The 24,463-nt window shown below is 46.2% G+C and overlaps 1 protein-coding gene across 3 annotated transcripts in view; it reads right to left on the bottom strand.

Annotated features, from left to right (window-relative positions):
- Positions 1 to 24,463, bottom strand: part of NCAPG2 (non-SMC condensin II complex subunit G2) — a 347,950-nt gene that overhangs the window by 17,859 nt on the left and 305,628 nt on the right. For all 3 annotated transcript variants that reach the window (XM_078663271.1, XM_078663272.1, XM_078663273.1), the window contains exons 25-27: positions 12,068 to 12,171; positions 5,569 to 5,669; positions 5,363 to 5,465 (exon numbers count right to left, since the gene is read on the bottom strand). In XM_078663271.1, the coding sequence (XP_078519397.1) occupies positions 5,363 to 5,465; positions 5,569 to 5,669; positions 12,068 to 12,171 (308 nt within the window). The remainder of the gene's footprint in view (positions 1 to 5,362; positions 5,466 to 5,568; positions 5,670 to 12,067; positions 12,172 to 24,463) is intronic.

Here is a 24,463-nt window from a genome sequence, read left to right on the forward strand (position 1 = left end):
AGCTATTTGTTTGTGTGCTGTCAAGCCTAGGGATGAGTTTCCCAAGCAGTCAGAAAGGTTTTAATAATGCTTTGTGTTAAAAGGTAGCAGGGGCTCTGAATCTTTAGAGGAGGACTAGGAGACCGCAAAATAATTACATTTTCTCTCTGAAGAGGGTAGCGTCGTCTCCAATTATGCTACTGCTTTTCCAGTATGATGGAAAGAGACTTCCTCTGAAGGAATGCACAGGCATAAAGGATATTCCCATCTGAAAATACAGGCCATTGCTAGTGTTGTTAGATGGCAAATGGTCAGTATAGTCTTCAGTAAAGCCATACTCTTCACAATGCACGGAAAGAGCCGGGGTTCTAACTGGACAAATCTCTGGGTCCTGGGAAGGAGCTGCACCAAAGGACTGGTCATCAAGTTTACTTTAACTTTCTCTCTCTCTCAACTTGGAAGTTTTGACAGTTGAACCGAAAGTGAAGTCGGCACGGCATCGTAGGCAGCATGGAGTGCTTGGGGATCACACATTAGGGGGGCGCTAATGGTGATGAGGCAGGAGGACATACCTATGGGGAAGCGTGGCTCAGTGGTTAGAGGCAGCGGGCCCGGAAGCTGAGATCGACCGTGGACCAGGGTTCGATTCCCCGCCTCGGTGGGTCTCGGGCATAAAATTCCATGGACTCGACAATTCTCGCTCTGGTGCCTACTCAACCCACGTGGTTACACTCTGCGACTCTGGGCAATAGCTTGCTTAATCTCCACTACGGCCCCTCGCGGCGGGATGCCTGGCTTTCACCTTGTGGACACCCTGCCGGGGTTTCTCACAGGGGAATACCAGGATGGGTTCCCTAAGCAAGCGCCGGGACGCTTACGGGCAGCTGTGCGCTTTACAAGTCCAACACATTTACATTTACCTTACTGCTGTGAAGCGACAAAGCCCAGTTGAGGATTTGTTCTCAAAAAGAGCTTGGCTTTTTCTAGTTGTTTACATTTTTGTCATCAGGCACAGTGTTACGTCATCATTGGCCGACGTGAAAAATATTCCAATTGCCAGTTTCTAGGGTTGTAACATCTCACATTTTAGACGGTATGGTTTACAACATGTACAAAAGAATACTATACTTTGTTTCACAATGTACTTGCTAGTTAACGGCAAAGTCAAAAATCAGTGCAACCCTGGAATAAATGTCCCATCGAGACTCTGGAGATTCAGCTGTGGAGCACTTCAAGGAAAGCAGAGTTACATCGCGCTCCCCTGGCCTCTCTGCACGTGTGGCATTTTCTTCAACAATTTCGCCCCTTTTGAGGCTTTATAAGGGGTTTGGCTCAAAGACAACACGAAGGCCCTCTCCACAGCAAGAGACCCCCCCACCCAACAGCCATTTGAGACCGGAGTCAGGGATCATGCCAACAATATCTAGGACTTCAGGGGAAGCGCACTGCTCAGACTCAAGCTCCTCCCACCACCAAACCACTTTAGTTTGCCCCCAGCACACATGGCCATCGTGTTGGGAGGCAAGCTAAGGTTTTACCTCCACAAGAGGCAGATTACATGAAGCAGATGGGTGCTTCAGATAATTCAAGAAGAATATGCCTTACCATTCCTCTCCGATCCGCCGCATATTTCACCGACATCAGAGTGACTGTGGGAGGACCATTTGTTCATTGCGCTGCAGGAGGTCCAGGCTCTTTTGGACCAAGGATTTATAGAGAGGGTCCCAGCATCGGAATTAGGGACTGGATGTTACTCCAGTTAGTTCCTGGGGCTAAAGAAAGAAGAAGGCCTTCATTCTACTTTAGGTCTTTGTACTTTTTCAGGAAGAAACTGAGGGGGCAAATTCAATATGCTCACATTACTCCAAGTCCTATCTGTCTTGAATTCAGAAGGCAGGGTCACAAGGATCTGGTTTATGGCAATGTGCCTCTTCTCTATTTACTGGTGGGCACAGAAAAGGTATTGGCCAAGTGCCCTTGAGGGTATCAGTAAGTGCCTCATTAAATACCAACAGGTTCCGATGAAGATTGTCCAGGTTGTAGGGCCTCTTTGAGCATGTTAGTCTTTATTTCAATTGTAATTGGAGATCCAGTACTTTGGCTGCCCTTTTAATCCCCATGGCAAACAACGCCGATCCTTCTGTAGATGGACAGGACGAGGGAAGGGGGCGGTGGGACGGACAATAGCCCTCCCATGCAGAAAGTGTCTTCCTCATATTGTGAGAAAAAATCATCACCATAATCAGGTTAGCTCTGATCAGAGTCCGGGCCAAAGAGCTGTGAGTATTAGAAGGTGGCCTCTATGAAAAGCATTATTTTGTCCGATTTGGATGGAATGTGGTTCGGGTGCATAGGAACTGAACTTGTGTGCAGCTTAGTTTGAGTTCCAGAAGGATTCGGGACAGAGATGCACAGAACTATGGGCTGGACGTCCTCCTGTGTTGTGGTCTGTGCTGATGCAGCAGGAGCCAACACGGATAGTCCCGCCTGGTGTGGGATCAGCTCTAAAGTCAGAGCTGAACCTGAAGTGGGTTCATGAAGCACAGCCAGCTCCGAAGGCGGACCCAGTGGTGGTAACCCAGCTGTGGGCCTCGGCATATCCATGGGGCATGAAGGCACGCCAAAGATGCAAAGCATGGCACCTTTAAATGCTTCAATTTGTTGCAGCATCGCCAACGGACCAGAAACTCAGAGTGCATTAGAATCATGTATGGAATTGAAACCTTGGCAGGGGGCTGGGAGTGAGAGAGCAGGCCCCTTGATGTCCTTGTGACTTCTCAAAATGTTGCGAGGTTTTGTGAAGGCCTGCGTGGGCATCCAGAGTTTTTTCTTCAATTTGGACTTATTTGAAGACTTGAAGGACAACAAAGATCTGTAAGGAGACTGGCCCAGAGAACAGGACTTGGTCAGAATAGTTGAATGTGCGGGAGAAGCCTCACATAATTCCAGACGGTGTTCAACCGGCATACACCTAAGCTCTGCTGCCCAGGACAGCTTTCGAATTTACCAGGGCACACTCCCCGTATGATATATATGGCTTGGGCGTCACTGTGGAGCCACATGACGCCATTCCAGCTTCAGCAGTCTGGTGCCTGGGAGAGTTCTCTTGGATGGATGGATGGATGGATGGATGGATAGATATATAATATATATATATGTTACACACTCTCCTCACATACAAGAGGGATTGGATGCCATAGGACAGAAACTGGTGCACTGAAAGTTTACAATTTTCAAAAATGGACCCAACACGTCTCGGCTCATCGCCACAAGTCTTGTTCACGGATCGGTGAGGTTTCAAACATGAAGATTTTTAATGCAAAAGTGCATATGTGCAAAAAATAAAAAATAAATAATCACAATACATTCTTATGCAGTTTTTTTTTCTCACATCCTTAAATCGTTTTTTTTTTTACAAAACTATATTTCTTAAATTCTTAATAATAAATGTAAAGTGCTCTGATATTACCAAATATCAAATTATACATCACAGCTTATAATTCATCTCTTTTGAATACTACACTTACTCCACACTAAATCAATTCGTTTCACCATTTAACTGACCTGATAGTGCTACAAAATATTTGGGCCTCTGATGTGCCAATAAGGATTTCTACAAATAATGGCCCTGTCTCAGGCCATTTGTTTCCAAGACCAAAAAGATGGGGAGTGGGGAGGTTTGGGGGTACGGGGTGGGGGCTCAAGAAGCATAAGGGACAGGGACAGCCAGATAATGCCTTAGGGGCATAGCAAATGAACTGTAATTTTGAATGTAACCAAAAGGCAGGAGGGTTAAATCCCACAAGGTCCAAATGTGACACTCATCATTCTAAAGTCAAAAATGGGTAAGATATAGATAAGTAACTGTAAGAAGGAGTAGTAAGGTGTATTTAGTATTAACTGGTAAAAGGCAAAATAGCCAATCAGTTTAGGTATTACCTCACCTAATTACTAAAGAACCCGCCCTGACTGAGTTCATCACCCATTTCCCTGACCAGTTCAAAATGTCTTTCCCCATTGTTATATACTCATTCAATCTCTCACCATGTCTTTTGGTCACCTCTAGTTTCTGCTGCACTGGAATATCACACTGCATCTCTCCATCCTCTTCACTGGAGGAGTTTTTTAAATAATTCAACAGCACTTAAAAAGGGAGTTTTTCATGATTCTCTGTGGAGAACCTTGAGGGACACAGCAAGTGGTATTAGATCTGTGGAGAAGCGTGGCTTAATGGTTAGAGCGGCAGACCCTCATGCAGAGGTCTGGCCCAGGACCAGGGTTCAATTCCCGCCTAGGCGGCTCTTGGACTCAATTTCCTGGCCCTGTTAATTCTCGCCTCGGTGCCTAGTCTAATCATGGGTCCCACTCTGTGACTCTGGGCAATAGCTTGCTTAATCTCCACAACGGCCCCAGCAGCTCTTGGATGCCTGGCTTCACCTTGGGGGTGCCCAGGAGTGGACATTTCACAGGAAAGCCATGATGGGTTCCACAGCGGTATGAATACAGCGCTACGAGGCCTCCGGGTAGAAGTGCGCTATATAAATACTATACATTTACATCTGGTGATCTATCAGAATAGTCACAACTTTCATACAAGTATTCCTCACAGTCTAAAGTGCAATAGCAAAATCAGGATAAATAAGCAAGCATTCTCTAAGACACATCACCTCACTTTCCCCTCCTTGCCAATCCTCAGCATCAGGTCACAATCATGAATTGGTGCCTGGCCGGATTTGGGAACCAACGAATGGTGTGCGCAATCCACAATGAATTGTGGAGAGAACTGTTGGCTTTCCAAGATGTTGATTACATGTGTTTCTATCACATTTGTGATGGGGGTTCAAACAACCCACTATGTAGGTTCTCTTTAAGGGGTGCACAGGCTTCACATTAAGCTTGAATTGGTCTAACCAAACACTCTGCTTCTGTACTGTACCTACCTATGGACAGTTCATGATTTCTAGTGATCTTGTCCCTTCCCAACGCTATCCAGTCTTGGGTTTAAGATCATTTTTCCCACCTTCTTATTTAAATTAATACATTTTACAGGCAAATCCTCAATATCTGCTTTCAATTCCGACAGCAATGGCACCTTCCTGATCCACTCAATGTCCATTTAGCAGAAAATGCGGAAGGCATTTTAAATTTCACAAGATGCATTCATTTTCACTGATTTTAGAAAACAATCTCTGTCCCAGCTTACGGCCCAAAACCATACTTTAGGCCAAATTATAGATGCTTAATATTCAAAACGTTTCGTTTAGCACTAGATAATCTTGGCATTGTGGGATGTATACCTCATTTCCTCCTTAGTGCCCATATGTCGTGATTGTCACCATGAAGTTAAACAAGTTACTGCAATTAATTACATATATGTTTATACCTTTCAAGGTTACCCGTGTCTTCCAATGTAATTTCCTCATATTTTTTCATCTTTCTAAAAATGGTTGTGGCAATATTTTTGCTGGAGACATCCTTGATTTTACCTAGATGCAAAGCAAACCAAATGCACAATTACTGCTGTGTCTTAAACAGGAAAGCACCCATAAAAAAACCTCTACAAGCAGATAATACAATATTAAAACTGACCTTTGTTTACTGCAAGCACAATGTACAAGGCTGCTGTAAGGCTTATAATTCCTTCAACTTCTTCAGAAACGATACAGTCTGCCAACTCAGTTAAGAAGGACCTGTAAGAACATTTTTGATTAAATAAGATATTTTCATCACATTAAAACCATATTCGGCTATATGCATGACTCACACGGAACATTACTGCTTCCACTCTTTACAAGATGTCTAGCTTTACAATATCAAATGGACAAAGTAACACATGACTTAAGTATCTGTGAATCGCATATTCACCCCCTTCAAGCAACTAGACTATAAATGACAAATGTTCGGTTTTAGCCAACTTATTAGTACTCATTTTAACAGTGTCTAAAGGATGAACCTGTGCCTATGAGGTTAAAAAGATAATCATTGGAAGCATGTCTTAATTATACATGACAAAAACCTTTTCTTTGACCCATAAAATAAGTTAAAAAAATTGAATTGTGCATTATTTTTTAATTCAGCCAAGTTACTTCCAATTCAAAATGGCCAGAAGTCTGGTGTTTGTATTTGGTACAGGCTCATACATACCCTCCCAGGTTTAAGTGAGACACAAGGCTTGGATTCAGAGTCAGTCATAGCACTTTGGTGGGACTAAAACACTTTGTTTAGGGAAAAGTGCAAAGTAAGACCACTGATGCTGGGACTGTTCGACTTGTTGGGCACCATCCAATAGGGGGACCCGTCAACTGATCCACAACCATTTGGGAGAAGGAATATAGAACTGGGAGATCCAGGAAGGGGTACAGTTGTTACTGGAGAAAAGGCCATAGCAGGTCAACCTGGGGGAAGGAATTTCCAAAAGCCACCTTATGTCTTGTTTTTTTTTTATGCATACATGTGTCCAGTGGCTGGAGTCATCCTGCACCATCATTTCGAGTTTCAGGTGTATGCTAATGAGACCGAGCTAGTAGTTAAGCTGGAGAAGCAGTATCTAGACGCCTGAATAGAGCTTGATTGTGAAGAGACAATGCCTCCAGGGGAAGTGGGTTACAGAAAAGTGGGATGCACCAGTTAATTGAAAAGGAGGTAATGGAGGTGGGCGTCTCCATTCACCACTTGTCATGAGGCGGAGGAAGCTGGATAATGCTCGGTCTGCTACACCAATAGGTCACAACTGGGATGTTTACTTTAATTATGGACATACCTTTAAGTGCATTAGCCTGAATATAATTAGCTCATAATTATCAACTGTGACCCAACAAGAAAACCTTGCCTCGTTGAGGATGCATGGCGTGGGCACTCACCTGTTCAAGATCTTGGGTTAGAAGTGTAATACTCATTGAAGCTTAGAAATGCATGCACTTGGGACACCATAGAAGTCGCAAAATTAAGCAGTAGGGGTTGCTTGCAAGACCTGACAAAAAGGTCTTTACTAAACTGGCCAGATAGCAGTGGTTCTTGAAGGCCAGTTGGGTGCTGTGAAGGTGCAAACATAAAGTAACAAGTGTATCTGTAAAGCGCACGTGTCACCAAGGCGCTGAACAACAGATGTTTATTGTTACTCAACTCAATGATTCTCATTTTATTGACTTCAGATGGATGAAAGGCTGAGTGGCCCCGCCAGGATTTGAACCTGGGACAGGCCCCAACAGTGGACGCGCTAGTCCACTGAGCCACTAAACCATGACTCTTGGAGACATTTGGAATATGTTTTGGCCTATTCGCAGATCTCAGTCAAATTAGACATGGAAAAGCCCCTCACTGTTAAGAAGATAGGAGTACATCTGGAAGGAGGGACCTTGCAGCCAAGGCTGGAGCACAATGGAGTAATTGCCCTTCAGAAATTAGAAAAGAAAAACAAACATTAAAAAAAAATATCACACTATAAAAAGAAAGTCCTTGAAATGAAAACACTGCATAGCTTTCAGCTAGATTAGCCCAAGTAATGTACTGCCGTGGGTCTATGCATGGCTAAAGGTAAGTCATGATACGATATCTACCTTTGCGCTATATGCCTGAATAAACCAGTCTCCTGCGAAAAGCTCGGGCTCCAATAACATACTATAGACCGTAAGCCTAATTCAGATGCTATAGCTTTTAAAAAAGGAGAAATGGTCAAATAATCTTAGATTAAGTACGGTACTGAACCCTTCTCATCCACGTTTTTATACACAAAACAGTGCTTCACATGGTTGTAAGAATGGTGGAAGTAAGAAAAAAAAATGTAATCACTAAAAAGAATTTCATGGGTGAAAGGAGAGGCTAATAGTAAAGTTTTAAATAGAGGTATTCATAAATCCCACGGTTTAGTTAACTTTAGTAGCTAAGTAAAGTTTGAGCAAAGTCAATCAGAGCATTGCAACTGATAAATAACTGCTCATGGATAAAAGGCTACATTTAACAACGTTTTGAGTCTCTCGATAAGAGGTCAAACAACATGGCAAGGTTTGGCTCAAGATCACTGAAGTTCAGTCAATTCAAATCTTTAGGTGCCCATGAACATTGGCTTTACATGCACTTACATTTCTGTTTGATTGTTGAGATTTTCCATTGAGCCCCATCTTGAGCTCAAACTCTTTACTTTTTCACCAAAAACAGGAGACCCAAAATCATGCGGCAGAAATAGAGGCGGCTATCTAGTCATTTAAAACACGGTCTTCGGCTCCATGGAAGCCATGCAAGCCCAAATGATGGTCATTGGTGTTGGGGCGAGCTGTGATCCCCTCATCATGAGACAGGAGAGCAAGCACAGAATTGCCAGAGTTAAGCAGTAGGTACGAGCAAGACCTCCGGATGATATTGAGAGAGGGATGGACGGGCCAAAGGACTCACTGGAGAAACGGGCAAAGTATCATGCACAGCACAAGTGCCTCAATCCTCGTTCTTTTTGCAAAGACTGGAGCAGGATATACACTGAGATGAGATTCACTTACTGCTGAGAACTGCCTATTCATCAAGATACACTTCTGGCTGGTGAATTTCCGTGGCCCATACAGCCAATGACATCTTTGAAAGTGTTGGACTTAACTCCCTCTGCAGTGTCACACCCAAACCTTTTGCACTCACCCTTCTTGTTTTCTGGACCCATTTTTAGTGGCTTTTATGTACCAGTGCATCTTACTAATGCTAGCCAGTGCTAAAAGGTTGGTGCTCTCTGCTTAAAACACAGTACAATTGTCTTAAACCCAATTACCACATTTCATTTACAGACAAGTCCCCTAGTAAAATGGTACTACAGGTACCCAGGGCTGGAAAAATAAGTGGGCCTGCAGCAATCCTGAAGCTTTGGGCTCTTCGTAACCGTGAGTGGGCTTGTTCGCCACCAGATCTTTCTTACCAGCATTGACCGCCAAAGTGAAGCTCCGGGGAACCGAACTCTTCATGCTATAGTGATGACCGGCAACGTAAGATCTACACTTCAAGCTACAGCATCAATAGCTGTGGTGACAGAAGACGCAAAGCTACAGCAACTACCGTACACGACGCCCAACAGGGTGTTTGTACTAAAGCGACGACCATACGTGACACCCAGCCTGCTCTTCACGGTATAGCAACGAATGTCCGCAACGCTATCTCTGCTCCCCAAGCCCTTTCTCAACTGCAAATGAAACTCTTTACACTGGACTTTAAAAGGTAACCTTTTCAGTTAGACAAACCTAGCTTCTGTATCCGGCCTGTGCTGCATATCGATCAGCCCGTACTTGTAATATGCACCCAGTCACACACAGTCACACACAACCAGATTGCAGGGAGTGGTGCTTTTGTGCCTCAAGGTTAAGCTTGCCTTTTTTGTGCCAAGCTAGCATAGGGTTAAGTTAATTTATTGACAAGGATTGTGGTTACTGCTTGAGAAGGGCTTACATTACCTACAGCCCAATTTCTCACATAAAGTGTCTTACCTTCAAAGACTGTCATGGCAGAGAAAACAAAAGACAACTTTTTTGCAACAAGGCTGCTCTGAAGAAAACGGGGGACAGGAATATAGATGAGAACCTCGCTGAAAAAGCAATCAGAAAGAAGGTGAAAGCCCTTTTCAGATCAATCACCACAGCAGACCTGGATCAGAAAATCAAAAGGATTGAAACAGCTATATTGTCAAAGAAGCAGAAAAAGGATGGTCTTCATAACTAAGCTCTGTAAGTTGAGAAAGCATTGTGTGTGTAATCTACTGGAGGGCCAGAGTCAAACAATGAAAGATGTATTAAAAACAGGATGACAGAATGTAAAGATAGTGCAATGCTGCATCTAAGTGAGGCTGGAGCAGTGCTGCAAGATGCTAGACATCATTAGCCTCACTGATGCAGTTTCAGGTTCCCTTTATATCCAGGGCTCATCCATCTTGCCTCAAAGTCTGATGTACTCAAGAGCCTTAACAATCCCAGAGTCCCTCTTGATAAGGACACTTCTGTGGTATGAGAGTTGGAAAGACAAGAAATTCAAAATATATACTGAGCCATTTTATGCTTCAACACTACTAGGCACAACTATTCATTTGGCTTCTCTGTGTGAATTAACTGGGTCCATTAGGTATCTTTGCAGTGCCAAAAGAGTGCATTGCAACATATTTGGTGGATCCATCCTCAGGACAAGAAAAATCAACTGTCACTGGTGATAGCGTTACAGTGCTAAAACCACTGAAAACTCTCATGCTGTTCTCATTAGTAATAAACTGACTGCCACATATCCTGCCTTCAGTGAGTGGTTAGGCTCTGTCAGCACAAAGAGGCTTCATGGTATACAACAGGGTCTGAATTGTACCAAGTCCTGGGTGACTGTGATCAGTCTAAATGGTATCATTGCTGTAAAGTGGACTTTCCCAAATGGGACCTAAGTGTGACTCATCTTGCCTAGTCTCAACCAACTGCATCAACACTCATCTCGTGCAACCCCGAGATGGGCCTGTGTCACAGCTAAAGGCTCACCTGCAGCACCAGCTCTTGTAAAAATCCTCCAGCAAGCGGCACCTCTGCGATGCTAGGACCATAAACACTTCCTCCTACTTGGCAGCAAAACACTGGAACGACATCTCTCTCCAACTCTGAACAGCCTCAACTTTTGAGTTCAGGAAGAGGTTGAAAACCTGGATATTCAACAGACAGCCCAGAGCAGTGCCCCCGCGCCACTATACACTCACAGGTGATAAATTGAGCTCTATAAATCCGCTTTGATTGATTGATCCTAGAGCCCTCTGCCACTCTAGATCTTTATGTCTCACTGACCAGACCAGGCCACATCTGATCTCCACAGAGCTCTGAATAAGTGTGCAGAACCATCTCATGCATCCACATTGGGCAACTGGCACCATAAAAGAAGAGATGGGTGGAGTGAGAATTTCAGAGTCTCCCATGTCAGTGCTGCTCCTCATCAGTACCGTTCTGCTCACAAAATGTGTCACTGCTTGCTCACTGTCAAATGATGTTGTATCACCTGGAGAACAAAACTCTCCCTTGAGAGTCAATTGTAAAGTAGTTGCGAAAAACACACCAAGGACAAGACTGCAACATTGACCTGTAAAGGGGAGGGGAATCCAGGGTACATTCAATCTATGAGTGCCTGGGTGAATGCTCCTTGGCACTAATGGACTCGGGGAACGCCCTCTATGCTAGAATCTACAAATCCCTGCTACGCAAACTCCAGACCATCCAGAACACCGCAGCCATGCTCGTCCTCTGCATCCAACGACATGATCACATCACCCAACACCTGCAACACTTCCACTGGCTCCCCATCGAGAAGAGAGTAATGTTCAAGCTACTCACCCATGCCTACAAATCCCTCCACAACACGGGACCCAAATACCTCAACAAAAGAGTCTCCTTCCACATACCTAAGAGAAACCTCTGCTCCACCGACCTCGTCCTAGCAGAAACCCTGCGCATCTACAGATCCAGAGCGGGTGGAAGAGCCTTCTCCTACGTCGCGGCAAAGGCCTGGAATGAGCTCCCGGTCAACATCAGACGCTCTCCCACCCTGCACATCTTCAGGAAGAGCCTCAAAAGCCTTGCTTTTTGGCTGACTCAGAGTTTTACTAGCTACACTTCTTTAAAGTGTTCTATCCTTCTTTCAGTGCCCATTTTCCCATAAAAATCATACCTGACAAACAAAGCAATAATTTGTTATTTTCATGTATCTTGTCCCCTCCAACATTTTCAGATCCAGAGTTTCTATTTAAAATAAAGAACAACATGCTCCATACAAAAATGATGGTGATGGGATATGCCAAAGTACAGAGTTGAACTAACAACAAAAACATTTGGAAGCTATAGGAAATCTACTGGACAGAAGTCAAACACAATTCTAGATGCACGTTTCTGACAACTCAACCAATCAAAAGCAGCAGTTCTACTTATTTCATTGACTATTGCCTGTATTAGTCTTCAGTACTAGTGTGACAATTACGAACATAAAGCTTTAAAAAAAATAAAAAAGCCAATTTAAGAAAGAGTGCAGGTGATAAATGCATCTCTTGACTACTGGAGGCACCTTATACTGGCATCTTACAAACAAACGACACTGAAAAATATATATTTACCTCATGACGTTTGATGACTTGGCTATTATTGTCATTAAGCAACAAGAAAGCGGTGGCAAATGTGAACACGTTTCTGGCACAGTAAATTCTTCAATATTCGAAATCTAAAAGAAACAAATATTTTATTCAATACCAAAAAAGAGACTGACCAAAATGAAAGGAAAAAATGGGGTTGAAACCAGAACGGCTCCAACTATAGCGGTCATTTTATTTGCCATTTCTCAACTCAGAAATACTTTTCAAATCAGCTCGAATAGGACTGGTCATTAGAAAAGCAGTAGTTAGTAAATTATAACATGCCTCCACCACCACCATTGAGTTATTGTAAGTCATCAACGAGTTCCATTTTTAGGCTAGGAGCTAATTAGCAAAATCCTAGTTACATACAAGTAGGAACAATTTGCATTCTTAATTAACAAATTACTTACCTTCTTTAACGCTCTTTCTGGTGGAAACGCGACGTAATGCAAATTCTTCACCTTGAGAATACTCCTAGGCACCAAATTGGAACCGGAAATTTTCCACTGCATTGCTCGGGTCGTATTGTGCAGCTGCACATTGACTGCATTCGCCCACAGAAGTGATGATAGAGCAATTAATGCAACAAACCAGTGCACTGACAAAACTGTCTTTCTTTGCCTTAGCACGCAGATCCAGTGCTAGCGCCTTCTTTTCTTTATCACTTGACAAATTGCCTTTCTTCAAAATGTTTCCAGTGTGCAAGTCAAGTGTTACCTTCTAAAACCACAGGCTTTCAAATTTGTAGGGATTGTCGCAAACAAATATCTAACCCCCTTGAGCCTAGGGTTGGGCCACGACTCCCAAGTTATACAGGGAGTGTGCCCTGATGAATCCAAAGGCGATTCGGAACAAAAAGCCAAGCTGTATGTTGTAAAACATCATTGGAAATCATGGAAAGGCCACTTCCACTCAAAATAAGGGTCTCGGACAAGTTTCCGTTCTCAGGGCTGAATCAAAGAAAAAACACAAGCATTCCAAGGGGCCACCTGCTAGCCTGACCACTCTCCTCCCGAGTGATATAGTCTCTTAGTGTTGGGAGCAATTATTTCCACCATGTCATCATACGTGCTGGACAAAATACTAAAATGTATCTCTCATTTTCAATGCAGGTAAGAATTAAATTGAAGGAAAAATTGCCACATGTGAAATTAAATGACTTTAATAGTAACATGCCCATTGGGGTTGTACCAGATGGAAGTCTCCGCAATCACCTGAGGAACCCAGTATTTAGATGGCTCTAGAGTTCTGCTCCAGGTAAAGAAGCATTCCGGCACAATGCCTTGTATACTTCAAAAGCAGGGAACAAAGTTTCCTCCTTTTTCCACTGTAAAATGTGAGGTTCCTGTTCCTCTCTCGTTATGAGAGTATGGGTCGTCCACATGATGATAAACTGACCCCTAAAAACATAAATCCATTCTCTTGGTAAAGGCTGGATTTGTTCAAAGTAAAATAATGTTCACACCATTATGTAGCCTGAACACCACTGTGTTTTTCTAGCCTTGTTTGCTGGGCCCTTGGCTCTACAGTAGACAACAAACTTATAAAGTAGATCTGTAAAGGGAGTTTCCTCAGCAAATAATGGAGATCTTGGTCTCCTATAGCCTTGGGGCATCACCGTGGTAGTAACCTCAGACACCACTTGACTTAAGTAAATCACAGTGCCAATGGGAGGGGTAATAGGGAGCAGCCCTGCTAGATGCCTGCATTGACCAAAAATGGTCATGTTGTTTTGCTGGAGCGACTCCAATCTGACCACTGCAAAGTTCCTGTCAAAGTCGAATTAAGATGTTCAGAAGAGCTACAGGAATAGTCCTACTATGAACAGATTTCCACAAGGACTGTCTTGGCTCAATGTTGAATGTGGATCGCACATCTGAATAAGGTCGGCTGGGCCTGTTTTCTTTTTAAACCCGAGTTGAACAAATTCTTATTAGACTCAGTCCATGCTCAGTCCATGCTTCAAATCTGGACAGCAGTACTGAAGTAAATATTTTAGAGACTATGAAGGAGACTAATCAGGCGATAGTTGGCTGGGTCATATGGTCACCATTCTTGTAAACTGGCACTACGCCCACACCAAGCCAGGAAGAAGGTATGAGGGCCCACCCAGTTACTAAAGTGATGTTACCACCCCCCTCCCCCGAGAAGACAGTCTGATTTGGGTAGATCAGGCAGCATTTCTTATGCTTGTTGGCTGCCACTGGAGTGGAAGGCTCTGTACTTGCAGGCCATTCAGTTAATACTCTTCAGTACATAGCGCTTTCTGCCCAGGCTGAGGAGTCAAAATATAAGCTGAAAATAAATCAAACCAACAATGTACATATTTTGGTGAATGATATTTACAGCTGTTGGCTATAAAAATGCCAGAAGGAGAGCGTGTCCACAGTCCACCAGAAATCCTGCCATTTTCATTTTCAGCAGGACCTTATAGTGAGGTCTGCAGTCAATAACTTATGTTCTGGTTTTACTTTTGATGGCCACATGAACATGCTTGTCTGCAATCTTTAACTAACTAAGGGTGGCGGCTAGGTTTGGCAGTCAAGCGGAAGAGAAAGGTTTTGGAAAAAAATGGAACAGGGGGGCGTGTCTAAGATGGCCGAGGTGTAGGACACACATCCGGAGCTCGACCGGTTCACAGGCCCAGCATTGACTCTACGGCGGACGTTGGTGTCCGGTTACAGCAGGAGAGGCGGCCCGACGGTGGCCAGCGGTTGAGAGAACGCCGGGAGGCCTGCGGCATCAGAGGAAAGGGAGTGAACGCAGTTCTGGCACCCGAGGCGAGAGCGACTCGTGGGGCGCCACAGATTGGGCCAGGGGGGGGGGGGGGTGCCGCAGCCTACCTAGCGGAGCAGCAGGTCGCGCTCAGGTGGCCCTGCGGTACTGTAGCGGCCCCCACCCAGAGGACATTCTGAGCAGTGAATGGAAGCGTCGGGGTGCGGGGGAGAGGCCAACCAGTTAGAGCGGTGTGCGAGGGTGCCCAGCAACCCCTTCCCTCACCTAGGCCCGTGGCCAGTACTTGAATCGGAAGCGCGGAGGGGGGTCTAGGGTAATACCGCTCTGCTGAATTGGGTGCCTTGCTTCCCTCCCTAGCCTTTTGCGATGGGGGGGGGGCCGCAGCAGCTGCCGCTGGGTCCCGCAGCCGGACCCCGAGGCGAGGGCACGGAAAATAGGCCTTCTGCAGCCCGCAATTGCGGACTGGCCCGCCTCAGTATTCTGTACAGTTACGCGGCAGCTGGCTTCCATTTCCTGCCAGGATCTGCGATGGCATGAGACAGCTTCTCCGCCGACCCCCCGTTAGCCCCTTTGAGGAGGGAGTATCGCCGAAACCCCAGGCCGGAGACCCTGATTTTTGTGGAGTAGGCAGGCAGGGCCGAGTGGGGCCTAAACAGAGTGGGACGTGCCGCCACATCGTTGTGTTCAGAGATGGGCGCTGGAGGTTCACTGGGCGCCTGCCATTGCCCCACTCATGACTAGTGGCGCACTTAGGGGCCTGAATAGATCTGTTGCCCTGCCTGGGAGTACCCCCATTGGAGTTAGAGGCGAGGGCCCTGGACTGCAGCCCACTGGTGGTGGGTCGGCCCGCCTCATTCTGTCAGCTCCTTGACACTGGAAGCTGCACCTCATCGCTATGTAGAACTGAGGTCTCTGTGGCTGTCTCAACTCACAGTAGACCACCTAGCAGGGTCCACGGAAGGCGACCATTAGTTTAAGTGGAACATTTGTTACACAGTGGGGGAGCTGCACCAGAGTTGGAATGTCCACCCACCGTCAAGCGAAAAAATACCCCTCAGTGAAGGACATGTTTGCCTGCTCGAATATGAAAAAGATAGACACAGTGCGGGAGACTGAGGACTCAGAGGGCCACCCAGTCGAGCCAGTGGTGAGGAGGAGCCCCCACTTACATGGGCATTCATGGAGCGCTTGTTTAGTACTCTTCGTGAGGACTTTGCGGAGCTTAAGCGTGACATAGCCACAGGCATCAAGGGTATCAGACATGACGTTACTGCCCTCGACCAACAATTGGACTTGGTGGAGCAGAACCACGACGCCCGGGAGGAGAAGTTGGAGAGCCACCGCCGGAGCTACTTTACCAACTCGAGGACTTAAAAAACCAATATCGACGCTCCAACATACATATTAAGGGAGTGCCGGCCCGGGCCATCTCCTGCGAACTGGAGGGTTTTGTGACTCTGCTATGTAAGCACGTGGCACCCGCATTACAGGACTAGGAAATAATATTAGACCGTACACACCGGGCTGGGAGGCCGGCAGCCACACTGGGCCAACCCTAGGACATACTCACCTGTCTGCACTACAATCAAAAGGAAGCAATAATGTCCGCGACCAGAGACCTGAGAACTATCGACTTCAAGGACTTCAAGATCTGGCTCTATCAAGATTTATCCCCAACACTGCAGCGCCATAGGGCCTCAAAGGCGCTATCTGATTTTCTCCAAACTCATGAGATCTGCTACCCCTTTCGCCTACAGTTTACATGGAGGGAAGAGGTCTTGTCGGTCCACACTCTGGATAACGCATGTGCAATTGCGGAGATGCCTGATCTGTGGTAGGCTTCCCCTCCAAGGTTGCAGACCTGCAAGCCCTTGGATGAGGGTTGTCAAATATGGCGTTTGTCCAGACGGGGGCGGAAAAAGTTGAATAATCTGACTGAAGCTGACAGCCGAGAGGAACGTGCACGACTTCTCTAGCAGCAGTGGTTTCCCAAACTTTTTTGACCCGCAGCGCCACTGACCGTGGCTCCCCACTGTTACTTTTTTGAGAGGGTGGGGGGAATGTAAGCCCGGCCTCAGGAGTACTTGCATTTTTCACTCTGATAATAATTGTGAGGAAGCCAATGAAGGTATTATAATCATATACGAAGGGTGTTTCGTATTACTAAGGCGGTGCCCCTAATAAAATATTCCTAGTTACACTTCTTTGCACATGCCTTCCAAACTTTTTATCCCACTTACACAGTGCTTGATAGCACCCATATGCATGTAGGCCCCATTGCCAAAGTGTTTCAGCGCTTGAAGAATATTTGCATGCACTTCCATTTCTGCCCATGTAATACATGCCAACACACCTGTCTCGGCAGGGTGACTCCGACTTTTTAAACCACATACAGCTTTATTTTTGCTGTCTCCGCCCTAAAATTGCCTCCAAATCATTGCAAGTAAAATACATTCCTCAGATGTATTTATTTTTTAAATGTCCCTCTTTTTTGCTTCCAAATGTTGGCATTATGCCGTATATACTGTTTTACGTGTGCTTAAGGACAGAGTAGGCCTGTCTGGAAATGTGTGTGTACTGAAAGAAATGTGTACTGGAAGTACCTATGATTAAACTAAAAATGTCAATACTTAGTGTGTTTAATAGACAGGATGTTAGAACTGGGATTTCTGGTAGGCTAAGGCTGACGCCAAAGCCAGGCAGAAACCACCATTCTAGTCAGGGGAAGGGAGTCACACACCAAGATAACCCCTGCTCACCCCCTTGGTAGCTTGGCACGAGCAGTAAGGCTAAACTCTGAGGCAATGTATAAAGCATTTGCACAAGCACACAACAGCAACAACATCCTAGGCACACCACAAACGAAACTCCACACAAGGTTATATAAAAATAACTTTTGTATTGGCAAAACACATCAGATAGAAATCACACATGTACATTGTGCCAACTGGCACGGGCAATATTCACAAGGGATTATTTACAAGACAGGGCCACATCGGCCACTCTCAGAATCAGCACTTAGTAGAAATAGCACTTCTAGAACATAGAATATAGGATATAAAATCACTGTAGCACAAATTAGCAAGTATAGCACACAACCAGTAACTACTGGTAACAGGTAAGTACCACCTACGCAACCCTAACCACCTTAGGAGAATGTCACGCAGGGAACCAGGACCTCACTAGGACCACCTGTACTGGAAAGAACAACCACCTAAGAATAAAATACATTTAGGGGTATAAGCAAGAACACATTACACATGATGCATCACAACATTCAGCGGTGTAGGACAGGAAAACACATGATGCATAAAAACACATTCAGAGGTGTAAGGGAAGAAAACACATGAAGCATAAAAACATTCAGAGGTGTAAGAACAAGGAAGACACATGATGCCTAAAAACATTCAGAGGTGCAGGAAAAACCACACAATTGCGCAAAACTACATAAGCCACCACCTGTGACAGTCCCTAGGCCAACTGGCCTTGCAAGGGCTCAAATGCCCGTAGTCCAAATGTCAGGCAGGCTGCGCAGGCAGCCAAGAACACCAGCCTAAACGTGGCAACTGCCCACAAAGTGCTGGGCAGTTGAAAACACTGATGATGCCAATGTTGGAGCCTTCCAGGCTCTGTACAAACACTCGTGTCCCCCAAGAGCCTCACTGGGCTCTAAACATCATGTGGGCGGTGAGCCCCTCTGGACTCTAAATATAAACTGCCCTCAAGAGCCTCACTGGGCTCCAAGTAAATGCGGCCACGAGCCTCTCTGGGCTCCACGTGAAGTAATGCGGCCACGAGCCTCTCTGGGCTCCACAAGGAAGCAATGCCGCAGAGCCTCTCTAAACAACTAATTGCCCCCGTTGAGCCTCTCAGTGCTCTGAACAAATGCGGCACCGCGAGCCTCTCTGGGCTCCTAATTACAAAAGCGGGCGGCGGCGGAGTGGGGAGCGGCCCGCTGCCTTCTGGGGCCACTCCAAGCATGTGCCTGCGGTGGAGTCGCCCCCTCGGGGGACTCGGGACAGATTGCGGCACCCTAGAGCCTCTCTGGGCTCACACACAGCTATGCCCCCTAGAGCCCTCGTGGCTCTATGACGAAAGGTGCGGCACTTTGGAGGGAGCAGCCCTCGCTCTAGAGGGGAGGGGCGGGCACCGGCAATGTGCCCAGACGCCCCCATCCCTTCACCGGCACTCACCGGGTCTCGCGGCAGCTGCTTCTCTTCCGCTTTGAGGCTCACCCTTTGTCACGGAACCTCCTAGGCAGCAGCACCACTCTGGCGGCCAGGCTCAGTCCTCCTGGTGCGGGGCTCTCCTCTTCTCCGGTCTCCCTCTCAATCACGGGAGATCGGTAACATCGACCATTGCTTCCTTTGGGCACCAGCAGGGCTCTCCCCAGAACACGGGAGCCCTGCTCACACCGGCGCCGCCATGCTCCTGCTCACGCACGGTAGCTTCTTCCCGGGGACCCGCCAATCAGAGCGCGGCTCCCCGGGACCAGCCCCCAACATCGGCCCTATCACCTCGCGGCTCAGAGGACGAGCCTCCCGCGGCCCGCCAATGACAGCGCGGCGCCTCCGGTTCTCCGTCCGCGGCTCCGGGCTGAGGACAGCGATTTCTCCGGTGCCACATGAGGGGTGGGCACCCTCGATTAGATTTAAAGATAAGCGAGGTGACTCTCGCAATGACCCCCTAATGCAGTCTCGGGGGAATCCTTTGTAAGGGACCTGCAGCATCGCGCTGCACAGCCCACGCTCCTCTCCCTTCTCTAGGAAATTAAAACAAAAGCGCTTCCTGGCCAAAATAAGGCGCTGGGGGAGGAATAAAGCGCTCCAAGCGCTAGAGGCAAAAATAAAGCACAAAGTCCTTCAGGAGTCCAGGACCTGAGCAGTCCAGGACATAAGGTGGAGCACAGCAGCTCCCAGAAAAGGAAAGTCCATCAGGTATCCAGGGGCTGGGCAGGACCCAGGGAGGCAAGCCTTCCCCTGGGCCCAAGCAGCAGCACGCCCCTGGCAGAATTCAAGTCAAAAACAACATTTTTAGAGTGTCACAGCACCCTTTTTATACCCCAAATCCTTTGTCTAAAGGGTGCAGGCAGTGTGAGAACCAGCTACAACTGGTTATAGGGAACTCCTTTCAGTGTGAGGGGCAGAGGCGACAGCCGCTCAGCAGGAGGTGGAGCCAGCATTGTGGCAGGCAGGCACAGCCCTATTCACTCCTAGGTGCTATCTCCTCCCACCACTCTAGTTGCAGATGCAGTCATTCAACCAAGGGCTGACTCAGACAACCTCCTGGGGGCTCCCCAGCCCCTGTCACCCTCAAACCAGACAGTCAATCCACAAGCAGGCCCAGGCACTCCTGGGGCCAGGCTCCAGCCAATCACGTGCCAGCAGACTCACTACACACGCACACCCATGTCTAGAAGTGGCACTTCCACACTAGACACATTCATGCCGCATACATCATTACGCAGCATTCAATCTCACGAGCTCGCACATACCAAACTCGACCCTGCACTCCCCACACATCAGGAACTACCATGGTCACACAGATTCCCCATGCATTCCTATGAGAGGTCAGGTCACTCACCACATGTACACAGAGAGCTCACGCACTTTACACTGTACTACAGTGAAAACGTGCGCAAAGGCCTAAAATCACCAACACCAAATCACAAAAACAGGCTAGGAAAAATCAAAAAGTTTTGGGGTGAACCTGCCAAAAAGGGCCAGGTCCAACACAGGACAACAGTAATTTCCTGATATCTTGGTGTAACTTGGTGTGAAATGCATTTGGGAAAAAACTAAACTATTAACGAGTCTAACAAAATAAATCTGGCATCTTCCGCTTACTTTGGGAGTGTTGGAACATGAGATCCAGTGAAACATGGAGGTCATCTCCCTCGACATGCCATCAATTAAGCACTACATTTACAGCTTTAGCCATGTTACTTACAAATCATCAACATCACGTGTTTAAGTCTAATTAGTTTAACTGAAGCCAACTGACCCTTCAACATTAAATGCATGAAAGTGCTGGATGCCTGGCTCCCCAGGGAGCCACGGCGCAGAGTTTGGGAACCACTGGTTTACAGCATCAAGGCTCATCCGGATCCTCACGGTCAAGGTTAAGGTTAACTAGTCCTCATTATCCTTACGAGTTTGCTGTTGGCCCTCAGAGCGAGAATAGTCGGTCCTAAGCTGGAGTTGAAAGAGCGAGAATGTCTAGATCAAGAGGTTTTCTTGCAGAAGCAGGGGGCAGTTTGGGGGTCCCAAATATCTGCAAATATTACCAGGCAGCCCAACTACGCTACATGGTAGAATGGTCTCGAACACTCACCGAAAAACACTGGTGCTTTATAGACCAAGCTATAACTGGGATGCATATTTGTAAAGTGCAGTGGTTGCCTAAACCACATAGACCACCGGGCGTATACATCTCACCGGTCACAAGATCGACATTGGGTGTATGGGACACGGTACAATGGAGACATAACCTCTGTACTCCGATATCTCCGCAGACTCCTTTGATAGGCATTTCAGACCCCCCCCAGGCGATGGAAGGCATGGGTTTAAAGCATGGCAGAAAGCCAATTGCAAGCAGGTGGGGGACTTATTTGATGCGGAGGGCCTCATGGATTTTGCCAAACTACAGACATACTACCCACTTTCGAACTTGGCACAATGGAAATATTTGGCTGTAGCCCATTGGGTCACCAGACAGTGGGTCTAACCACACGCGGGCAGACCACTGCTGCCTTTTGAGAAGTGGCTCATCAGGCAGAGCTCAGATAAGAAACTGCTGTCCGACAGCTATCGGTTCCTGACTTAGCCTGTACACCCTTTACCTTCTCCCACCAGGGCTAGATGGGAAAAGGAATGAGAGTACACATTTTCTGACAAAGAATGGAGTGACATCCTCCACCGAGCACGAACATCCGCCTCAACACTACCAGTAGGGAAATGCTCCTCAAAGCTCATTATTGTTACCTCACACCAGCAAGAGTAGCTAACTGGCCCCAGGGAGGATGGGATGTGCTGGCGAAAGTGCGGACAATGGGGTATGCCAGTGTCCCAAGAAAGGTTTATATTTGTCAGAAGTATTAGACACTGTTGACAACAAGTTCAATACAGATATACCTAAACTCCCCACTTTCATACTGCTGGGTCTTCCTAACCCGCTCACATACCCACTGAAATCTCCCAAAGGCAAAACTATCACTCTTACCCTGGGGGCAGCCAAACAGCTTCTCTTAGCCCGGTGGGGGACAGACAGGATACCCTCACATCAGGATTGGTTGCATAAAGTTTGGGATATCCTGTGAATGGAGAAATTGACAGCAGCGGCCACGCAGCAATTACCACGGTTTGACAAGATGTGGCAGCCGTGCATAGCATATTTTGCAGATGAGTTCTGAGAGCTGACATGCCCCCAGTACCTGCGAGACTTACGCCTAACAGCCGCTGAAACTTCAGCGCACAACTAGGACACATCTACCCCATAGTGCTACCAAAACTCCAGGAGAGAGAATTTACATGCATGTAAGGGAGTTATTAAATTCTTGTTTTTTCTCCTTTAAACATGCCTATTAATTACGCATCCAAATGAATATCCGCTGGCCAATGGATGTAGGCAGTTCAGGTTGTATTGTTATCTTATAAAATCAATAAAAATGATTTAAACCGAAAAACATGGAGCAATGTGCCTGAAAACTGACCAATGGAGTTTCAGGCTTTGATGTGGGTCAAGTAGTGGCAGATGTAAGGAGGCCAAAACTACAGCTACCAGATCATTTAAAGGATTTATGGTAGTTTAGAGCGACACCTGATCCGATTTAGGTGGTCTTCTGCTGTGGAAACATTTGTATAGAGATTACTGCAGGTCCTTTGTGGTACCAGGCCACCATAGAGAATGTTTGGGGTTCATTACCAGCAATGTCCCAACTTAAAATGTTCAGAAGGAGATGGTAAAAGTTTTTCTAACCACTCACCCCGACTTTGAAGACGTGTGCACAATTTGAAAAAAATCACTAGAAGGTAGCTGTGTTGAGTATTCCATCAAGGGACGCATCTGAAATCTGACGTGCTTTTTGCTATGCACAGAACTGTGGAAACATTATCAGAAGAGAATGAAGGCTCGTCCATATGGGCGCTAGCAGCTGCCTAGCGATCTTTGAAGCAGGGAATAAGCCACCCAGCTTCCATCTCTATGGCTGTCATGTTCAATTACCCACAACACTATGCTCTAGACCCCTTGAATTAATTACTAAGCTGCTCACAAGACTTCCTCTTCTCATGCCAAGTTGGTATTGGAGGCAGAGGCTGAGAAATTATGTGGCTTCCTCGGCAACAAGGTATACTTTCTGAGAGGTACATGAATGATATTAATCCTAGATTGAACAGCTTCCATCTGAGGGCTAACCAAACATTGTGTTCCCCGGATGCCCACGACAACCTATAATTCTTGCCGCTGCCTACCTCAGTACAAGTAACAAATTTAACAAAGGATGTGTCATACCTAATGCTGTAGCGCCTCAAGAAATACATTCAAACCAGGTCTAACCGGAGTTGTGCATAGGCATCCCAAGGTTCACTGGCGTTACTATATGATGGAGCTCCAACACCTGAGACATGGAAAATACTTTACATGGAAGTTTAATATCTGGAATGAATCTACAGAGAGTTTGGTGTGGTAAGTTATTCAGTTGAGTATTGATCCTGAGGGCCTTGATAATAATCCTATCGGGGGAGAATTTGGGGCGATTGTCAGTGGTGCAGTTGACAAATGTTGACCGCTGTTTCTCGGTGTGTAATTATAGCTGCTGAAGAAGGAACTGGAATGGATTAAAGATGGGGTTGATCAGCTGGCAGCATGGGAGAAGACCTGAAGACAGAAAGTTTTTCTATTTTTTGGATCGTTGTTTGTATTGCATCAGAAGATGGAAAAGAGACAGAGTGTGCAACACTTTCTGGGTGGGGTGAAATTACTTTTCTTGAAGTAGGTTGCGTCCGGCCAAGTCTCTTTAGTTTGTGAAGCTTCTTCCTCTTTTCATTGCAAATTAATGCAAAATCCTCTTCTGGCAGCAAATCATTGGCTCCCACTTCCATTGGCGGGATCCCTAAGATTAACCTACGAGTTTACCATTGTATTCAACACGAAAACGTTAGGCTCTAAAGGAACAGTGATCCGACCCACTGTCTGTATTTTAAGATTTTGTTAACGCAAGTAATTTTTCTAAAATATAATGTGAGACTGATGAAGTAAAACCAGATAAAGCCATTGACATCCTGGAGTCGTTATTGCCTTGTAATGTTTTGTAACACCAATTTTTAATCTTTGCTGGTGAAAGCCGAATTTCTTCGATGTTGCCCTGTGCTCTTAGATGTTCGGAGAGGCTCTTAGCCAAACTGGACATGACTGAGCCCCGACTCAAGGACCAAATGGTCTTTGTCCAACGACTCTACAGTGTTTCTCAATTCAATAAATTGATGATCAGATTTTCGGGTCTGAGCCATCGACAGAGATTGAATCAATAGTTTTTTAGATGGGATCCATGACATAAAGAATTGGTGAAATCAGTGTATCATCATCCGGGCTAAAGTTGATGCGACCACTGTGGGGAATTTGGACCCCGCTGTCAGCGCCTGA

This window comes from Lissotriton helveticus, chromosome 10 (genome assembly GCF_964261635.1).
Source record: "Lissotriton helveticus chromosome 10, aLisHel1.1, whole genome shotgun sequence".
NCBI classification, from domain to species: Eukaryota; Metazoa; Chordata; class Amphibia; order Caudata; family Salamandridae; genus Lissotriton; species Lissotriton helveticus.